The sequence below is a fragment of the Rosa rugosa genome, chromosome 5 (assembly GCF_958449725.1).
Source record: "Rosa rugosa chromosome 5, drRosRugo1.1, whole genome shotgun sequence".
Lineage (NCBI taxonomy): Eukaryota > Viridiplantae > Streptophyta > Magnoliopsida > Rosales > Rosaceae > Rosa > Rosa rugosa.
The window spans coordinates 25,517,629-25,526,106 of record NC_084824.1 but is presented as its reverse complement, the minus strand read 5'-3'; the positions used below and the strand labels follow the sequence as shown (position 1 = coordinate 25,526,106).

Genomic DNA, 8,478 nt, shown 5'->3' with positions numbered 1-8,478 from the left:
GTTTGCATTTTCTTACTTTGTTGTGTAACTTTTAAATGCTTATGTCATGAATAAAATAAATATTAAAAATATGATTCCAAAGAAAAATTTCATTTCAAAATTAGCTAAAGATATTTTTAATTATCTTTAAAAAAAAAAATACAACCGAAAAAATATTTTTTATCATAAAAATTATTTCAATTACTATAAGTCAATTGACTTAAAAAAATAAGCACACATATATATATATATATATAACCAATCCAAAATGTTAAAATATATTTTAGGGCTATAATTTAGCCTTGACGGGTTGGAGACGGTTGATGTCAGATCAATGAATAGTACAGAATTTAGGGCTAAAATTTAGCCCCAGGGCTATTTTTAGCCCTTTGGGTTGGAGATGGCCTTAGCTACCGACAGAGTGATGGAGGTTTCTCCCCCAGTAGAATTTTTTCTCGAATCCATGAAAAAAGAAAAAGCAATAGTTTTCTGTTGCATCAAATCAAAACTCCCTCCGTCTCATGCATAATTCCTCTAAAGTTAATTTTGTACTTGCACGCCACATTGCCCCTCTCAATCCCCATTATTAATGGAGTGGGGTTTTCAGTTTTTTTTCCTTTCTCTTTTCCTCTTCCCCAAACCAAAGCAATCCCCAAATTCCCATCTCCTTCTCTTTCACCTCTCACTCACTCCAACTCTCTCATCAAGCTCCAATGGAGAATCCACTCATTGCTAAGTGCTCTCAGGACCTCTGGTTTGGTATACTCATCTCCTTCTTTTTTTGCTTTGTATTGCTTTCATCTGATTATTCAACCTTCTTGGGTGTCAACAATGGTGCCAATCTTTTAGTGAATAAACAAGGTCACCCAGTTGGGTCTGTGAAGAACCAAACCGTTTTGATTACTTCCCAGTCTAACCCAGATTCTTGTTCTGGTCGTTATGTTTATATACATGATGATCTTCCTTCCAAGTTCAACTCTGATTTGCTCAAGAACTGTAGGCTTCTTACTAGAGGCACTGACAAGCCCAATTTGTGTCCTTACTTTGAGAATTGGGGTTTTGGTCCTGAAATTGAAAACACTGAAGGGGTTTTAGCCAACAAGAGTTGGTTCTCCACAAACCAGTTCACTCTAGAAGTCATATTCCACAACAAGATGAAGCAGTACAAGTGTTTGACAAAAAACTCATCTCTGGCTTCAGCCATTTATGTGCCATTCTATGCTGGCCTTGATGCCAGTCTCCATTTGTGGGATTCCAATCTCACGGTGAGAGACGCTTCGGCTAGAGATCTCAATGGTTGGCTTTCGAAGAGGCCCGAATGGAAGGCGATGTGGGGGAGAGACCATTTCTTGGTTGCAGGGAGGATTTCATGGGATTTCAGGAGGCAAACGGATGAGGTTTCGGATTGGGGGAGTAAACTCAGGTTCTTGCCGGAATCGATGAACATGAGTATGTTGTCAGTTGAAGGAAGCTCATGGAGAAATGACTATGCTATTCCATACCCAACAAACTTTCATCCTGCAAAGGATAGCGATGTGGTTCAATGGCAGAACAGAATGCGAAAACTAGACAGGCCTTACTTGTTCACTTTTGTTGGTGCTCCAAGGCCTGACCAGCAAAACTCGATTCGGGGGAAGATTATTGATCAGTGCCTAGCTTCAAGTGTTTGCAAGTTGATAGATTGCAGTTCTGGTGGGATTAAGTGTGACAACCCCGCTAGTGTTATGAGGGTGTTTCAGAGCTCAGTTTATTGCTTGCAGCCTACAGGGGATTCATACACTAGGAAGTCAGCTTTTGACTCGATTCTGGCAGGTTGTATTCCGGTTTTCTTTCATCCGGGTACTGCCTATTCGCAATATTTATGGCACTTACCAAAGAATCATACCAAGTATTCGGTGTTTATTCCGGTGAGGTATGTAGAAGATTTGAAAGAAAGCCTCATTGAGAGAACCTTGGTTGGAATTTCAGAGGAGAAAGAATTGGAAATGAGAGAAGAGGTTATAAGGCTAATACCGAAGCTGGTGTATGCAGATCCCATGTCAAGATTAGAGACCGAAGATGCATTTGATTTATCTGTCAAGGGAATTCTTGAGACGATAGAGAATGTTAGGAAGGTGATTAGAGAAGGAAGGGATCCTAGCATTGGTTTTGCAGATGAGGATAGTTACAAGTACACATTCCCAAAGACATTAGAATAAACTTTTTTTTTTTTTTTTTTTTTTTTGTGTGCGCGCGCAATTCTTTCCGTTTAGAACAAAAAGTGGTAGAATAAGAGCTGCAGGTATATAAATGAAAATAAAATTGTTGCAGTTCTGGGTCTAGAAACACAATGCCTGTTCTTTACTTCTGAGGTTTGATGGAAAAGAAAGTGAAGCAAATAGAAGGTCCCTAATTTATATTGCATCTCTCAGAATATGTATAAACTAGAGATCTGATGTTCTTTTTGTCTTGAGATTGTTAGTCTTCGATTGATTCAAGTCGATTCCAATATGTAGGTTTAGTATGTTATAGAGTGAAAAAGCGCATATCTGAGTTCAAGATCTGAACAGCAGTCTTGTAGAGCCTACTTCAGGGTCAAACATCCTCCTTACACTACTCTTTCTTTTTTTTTTTTTTTTTTTCGAAGGAAGGGTCGTCAATCCATTAAAATACCAAGAATGTAGGTAACAACAAGAAAATGAAGAATTTTACCTTTGTATCTAGTGGAATTTATGGTTTTGGAAATTCAAAATAGTTGGACATTTTACATATTCTTGTTTTTTATATATCAAATCATGATATTCAAACTTGAAATTTTGAAATCTCTGCCAACTTTTTGTTAGCGAGATATGTCTTATAATTAGACCAAATGTTAGTTGGTGATATTAACATTGTCATTTCTTTTTATAAACTGTTGAAAATATTCCAAAATGATCATACAAAATAGATTTAAGACCGACTTGGAATAGAATTCAGAGAAACTAAGAACATAATCTTCCTTTTCTTTCTTCATCTTTCTAGAATCACATAATCAAGTGGGTGACCAAAGAAGACAAACAAAAGCAACAAGTAAGGCCTTTCTTGTTTTCTCACTTTATTCTCTCACTGAAACACTTCACTGTCTTTTGCTGGACGAAAGCTTGTGTGGTACGGGAAATGTCATATTTTCAACAGCTTTCTTCAGTTGATAACAGTCATGTTCATGGATTCTGTCAAGAACATGAGGCTACTACCGCATATGGAACTATTGTCTGTCAGCCTCCTGAAATCCCAAGACACCCTCCTAGAAACCAAGAATGGTCTCTTCCTCACATATTCTTCCATTTAGGTTTTCTCGACAGTGCAGTTTGAATCCAACAAATGGAGACTGGCATCAAAGCCAGCATAGAATGGCTATAACTAGAAGTCATTACAGCTATAACTGTTTAAGCAATAAGCAAGAGGCTGTAATAGGCTATAGATTGTTCTGTACTGCTTATTTTAAGTATTCGTGATTCAGATAACAGGATATATCAGTTGGGAGTTCAAAGAAATTTGCTTTCTGCACTTGCAATGTTAAGATAATAATATTAGAAAGTGAAACTGATCAGGCATTTGATCAAATCAGAAAGGTGATACATCTTATGGAATTATGAAAAGCAATTAAATATACAAATTCATCTCGCGGTAACAACACAATTCGAATATCCTGAACCAGTCACAAGCTGTAGAAATTTGTTGGCAATATCTTTTTAGTTTAAAAGGAAAAGGAGAAGATCTATTCTTTGGTTGCTGGAATATGGATCTGGTTTCATTTCTAAATTTGCACATCTATTTTTTTTTTTTTTTTTTTTTTTATCGTCACTTTTTGTGCTCTCTAAACACAACGTTTTGCATACAATAAACTTTATTCTAGTGTCTCAGGAAATGTGTATTTTAAACTATCTTCATCTGCAAAACCAATACTAGGATCTTTTCCCTCTCTAATCAACTGCCTAACATTCTCTATTCTCTCAAGAATTCCCATAACAGCAAAATCAAATGCATCTTCAGTCCCCAATCTTGACCTGGGATCTGCATATACCAGCTTTGGTATTAGCTTTATAACCTTCTTTCTCATTGCTAATTGCTTCTCCTTTGAAATTCCAAGCAAAAGTTTCTCAATAGAGACTTCTTTCAAATCAGTCACATTCTTTGCGGGGATAAACACTGAATATCTGCTATGATTCTTTGGTAAATGCCATAAATATTGGTTATAAGCTGAACCTGGATGGAAGAAAACAGGAATACAACCAGCCAGCATAGAGTCGAAAGCTGATCTCCTAGTGTGTGAATCCCCTGGGGGCTGCAAGCAATAAACTGAGCTTTGAAACACCTTCATAACAGTAACCGGGTTGTTACAATTGATCCCATCAGCACCACAATTTACAAACTTGCAAGTACTTGAAGCTCGGCACTGATCAATAAGTTCCCCCCTGATAGATTTCTCCAAGCCAGGCCTTGGTGCTCCAATAAAAGAAAACAAGTAAGGCCTCTCTAGATATCTCATTCTGTTCTGCCACTGGATAATCTCACTATCCTTTGCTGGATGAAAGTTCGTGGGGTATGGAATAGCAAAGTCATTTTTCCACAAGCTTCCTTCTACCGAAAGCATACTCATGTTCTTTGACTCTGGCAAGAACCTGAGACCACTGCCCCATGGCCATTCCACGTTGTCGTTAGTCCTCCTGAAATCCCAAGAAGTCCTGCCAGTCACCATGAAATGGTCTCTGCCCCACATTGTCTTCCATTCAGGTTTCCCTGAAAGCCACTTGACTAGATCTTTACCCGAAGAGTCTCTGACGGTGAGGTTAGTATCCCAAAGATGGAGACTGGCGTCAAGGCCAGTGTAGTATGGTACATAAATTGCTGAAGCCAGAGTGGAGATGTTTGTCAAGCACTTGTACTGCTTCATCCTGTTGTGGAATATGACTTCTAACAAGTAGGGGTTTGTGGTAAACCAACTATTGTTTGCTAAAACACCTTTAGAGCTCTCAATTTCAGGACCAAGACCCATATTCACAAGGTAAGGACACATATTTTTTTTGTCACCAGAATCACTAGTACTCCCTGAAGTAAGTGACTTACAGTTTCTGAGCAGGTCATAGTTGAATTTGGCAGGAAGATCATCATAGACATAAATGTAACGACCGGAGCAAGAATCAAATATGTGGTGAACATGACTGTTCCCCAAAATGTTAACCCAATTGCTGAAACCCAATGAAGTTGAATTGTGCAGGCAAAGCAATGCAAAGCATAAACAAAAAGACACGAGTATGCCAAACAAGACTTCTCGAGAACACTTTCCGGTAAGTAGTTTCTCCATTTGGTCTGGATGAGCAGCTCTCTACAAAGAACAACACAATTTTCAGTTAGTAAACTCCCCAGGCAGAAGAGAGAATGGAGATTGGAGCGTGTCTTCACAATCTTGATGAGAAAATGATAGAAAACCTCTGTTTGAAAAATAAGAAAAGAGCCTGTAACATACTTGGTTTAATATTGTTTAAAAAATACATGCTACCTTCACCTAAACTTGATTTCTTTCCAAAGTATCAATATTTTCAAACCTAAACAGTATCATCAAGTTTGGAACAAATCAAAGCTTAAAAAGGAAGAAAAAAAAAAAAAAAAAATCCATTTTCAGAATTTGGAGACATTTCTGCTTTTAATTCTCTGCAACCAAACATTGCGTTTATCATATGGTTGATCAGAAACCCATCTAAATTCAAAATGCTATAAAGATATTGACACCATTGAAACATTGCATCAAAAGTCCATACAAACCCCGAAACTATTCGAAGAAGAAGAAGAAACCTACCTCAAACCAGAAGGACTTGAACATTGCCACCACAAGTCCTGTGATCAGGATTCAAGAGTCGCAATGAAGCCAAAAGCTAGACTGTTTCTCCATTGCAATGATCATCAGTGTGGAATATATATATATATGGTTTTGAAAACTCAGGCAAATTGTAACGTGAATTAGGAAAGCGAATACTATTATGGAATAGAAACGCACAGAGACAGCAATCGCATCAACGATCGGAAATGCAACGTGGTCAAAAAAAGGAAAAGTTGAATCCAAACAAGATTTGTTTCAATCAAAACCGTGTCTGATTTGAATGCGCTTCGTATCTCCATGGTATTAATAGGCTATTGCCACTTTCTAAATTGACCGATGTCCCCATGAATCGACTATTATTCATTTCATTAATGAAAATTCTATCATACAGTAAATGACGTGTGCCGGATCTACCTATGTATCAAGTGAAATACAAATTAACCGTAAAAAACCGACGGTCCATTATACTCCCAGGTATGTTACAAGTTCTCCATGCATGGTATTGATTTATTGAACTTAACTGCGTATTTATGGTCGATACTCAACGGCCAAAACTACTCGGAATAAAATTGGACTTTTCACCTTAAAAGAGTTGCACACGTCTTTTCTTCTTTGTCTCCTTAATTTAAGGGGTTATGAAAATAAGGAAAGATGGTGATGTTTTGAGAAGCAAATACGAAGAGGTCGAAACGGGATTGCAACGGCAACGGACATCACTTAAACTTCAACTTTCAAATCTTTTTCATGTGGAATTTTTGGGTACTATTAGTCGGTTAGGATTCCAAAAGAAAGAAAGAAAGAAAGAAAGGAAAAAAGGGTATTAGGGTACATTACCAATAAGAAGTACAAAACCCATTTAGGTTTTCCGGGCTCGAATGATGAAGTCCTAGCGGTCCCATAAATGGGCTAGACCCAAAAGTAGTCACAAATCCAGTTTCTCATTTCGGACGGACAAAAATTGAAGATACCGGCTCCTAGGGTTTGAGCTGACGGAGAATGGCCGGTCGGGGAAGAACACACGTTGGAGAAGAAAAGAATACTTGCGGGAGAGTCGTGCAACATGCCAACAAGTAGGATAACCCCCCACCCTGATGTACGCCGATCGTAATGTTAAATTGTTGTGTTCCTTTTATCCTGACATCATCTCTCCTTTTGTAATGTAATGAGTACTCTTATAATGGGGATTGAGTCATGGTGATAAAACATCTTATAATCATTGGTTAATCCCTCACAAAAGTTGTCTGAGTCTAAATTGACTGAACAATAATAAAGTTTGCGTTTCATGATGAATAATATGAAAATTTCATGCATACATCAAATTTAAAGGCGAAAACAGAATATATATGTAAAAGATTAAATTCTGTTTAGTCCCTGTATTATGACTATTTTTTCGTTTCAGTCCCTGACATTCTCAATTAATCTGAAAAGTCCCTAACGTCAAAATTTTCGTCTGATTGGTCCATTCTGCGTCAAATTAGGAGTTGGCCTTAGGTGAAATGTCCAGTATACCCCTATGTTATTTCTTTTTCCTTTTTAATTTCTTTTTCTCTTTTTTTTTTCTTTTTCCTTTTTAATTTCTTTTTTTTTTCTTTTTTTCTTTTTTCTTTTTCCTTTTTAATTTCTTTTTTATTTTTTATTTTTTTATTTTTCCTTTTTAATTTCTTTTTTCTTTTTCTTTTTTAATGACCATCGTATCCTGCTGCATCGGTAGCGCCACGTCGGCGAACCAATCCAGATCGATCCGAAACCCCAATTCTTGTTCTTCATGCTGGCGGCCCTTTTTTTTTTTCTTTTTTCTTTTTCCTTTTTAATTTCTTTTTTCCTTTTCCTTTTTTTGTTTTTCTTTTTCCTTTTTAATTTCTTTTTTCCTTTTTCTTTTCTTTTTTCTTTTTTCTTTTTTCTTTTTTCTTTTTCCTTTTTAATGACCATCGTATCCTGCTGCATCAGTAGCGCCACGTTGGCGAACCAATCCAGATCGACCCGAAACCCCAATTATTATTCTCCACGCTGGCGGCCATTTTCCTTTTCCATCACTATTCTTCTTCTTCACTTCTGGTTTTAGTCAACTTGGCCATCAAAAATCATCATTTCAACCAGACCCAAAATCCAAATCACCATTTTGAGCAAGATCCAAAAACCTCAGGGTCTGAAAAAATGGTAGTTTTCAGTGAAAAGTTTCCAGATTAAGGCTTGATGTGGAGAGAGAAAGTGAGATTTGAGTGGGAGAGAGAGAAGTAGGCTGTGAAAACAAGAGGGGAGTGGTTTAGCGGCGAATTTCAGAGCTAATTGGGATCTGCTTGTGTTTGGGAGATGGCGTCGGCGATGATGGAGGCGAGGGCGGATCCTAACAGAGGGAGATGGCTTCAGAGAAGGTGAAGAAGTGATCGATCAGCTCCTAGCCTCTTGCTTTTGCTCGATGTCCATCTCTGCACCGCCAAGCTAGGTCTTTGCTGGGTTTGGTTTCAATTTGGGGAGAGAAACAGATAGGTTGTGGAGTTTGATCGGAATGGGATTGGTGGGTTGAGGAAGGAGAAAGTAGGCAAAATGAAAAGAAAAAAAGAAATTAAAAAGGAACAAGAAAACAAGAAGAAAAAGCAAAAAAGAAATTAAAAAGGAAAAAAAGGGAAAAAAAATTAAAAAGGAACAAGAAAAAAAGATATTAA

At 37.4% G+C, this 8,478-nt stretch overlaps 2 protein-coding genes across 2 annotated transcripts; one reads left to right on the top strand and one right to left on the bottom strand.

Annotated features, from left to right (window-relative positions):
* Window positions 1-498: 498 nt before the first annotated feature.
* LOC133709682 (probable xyloglucan galactosyltransferase GT14) lies at window positions 499-2,503 on the top strand. Its single transcript, XM_062135497.1, has one exon. It carries the CDS (start codon window positions 693-695, stop codon window positions 2,175-2,177), a length of 1,485 nt encoding a protein of 494 aa, XP_061991481.1. The 5' UTR covers window positions 499-692; the 3' UTR covers window positions 2,178-2,503.
* Window positions 2,504-3,557: 1,054 nt separating this feature from the next.
* On the bottom strand, window positions 3,558-6,075 carry LOC133710125 (probable xyloglucan galactosyltransferase GT14). Its single transcript, XM_062136120.1, has 2 exons — window positions 5,795-6,075; window positions 3,558-5,323 (listed from the first exon to the last, which is right to left on the bottom strand). The coding sequence occupies exons 1-2, from the start codon at window positions 5,816-5,818 to the stop codon at window positions 3,845-3,847; spliced, it is 1,503 nt and encodes a 500-aa protein (XP_061992104.1). The 5' UTR covers window positions 5,819-6,075; the 3' UTR covers window positions 3,558-3,844.
* Between the last annotated feature and the right edge of the window lie 2,403 nt (window positions 6,076-8,478).

Bases quoted from the DNA above. Each gene is read 5' to 3' on its own strand.
- LOC133710125 (XM_062136120.1), bottom strand. From the start codon at position 5,818: ATGTTCAAGTCCTTCTGGTTTGAG. The intron at 5,324-5,794 runs GTAGGTTTCTTC...TGTTCTTTGTAG, and splicing joins TCAAGTCCTTCTGGTTTGAG to AGAGCTGCTCATCCAGACCA.
- LOC133709682 (XM_062135497.1), top strand. From the start codon at position 693: ATGGAGAATCCACTCATTGCTAAGTGCTCTCAGGACCTCTGGTTTGGT.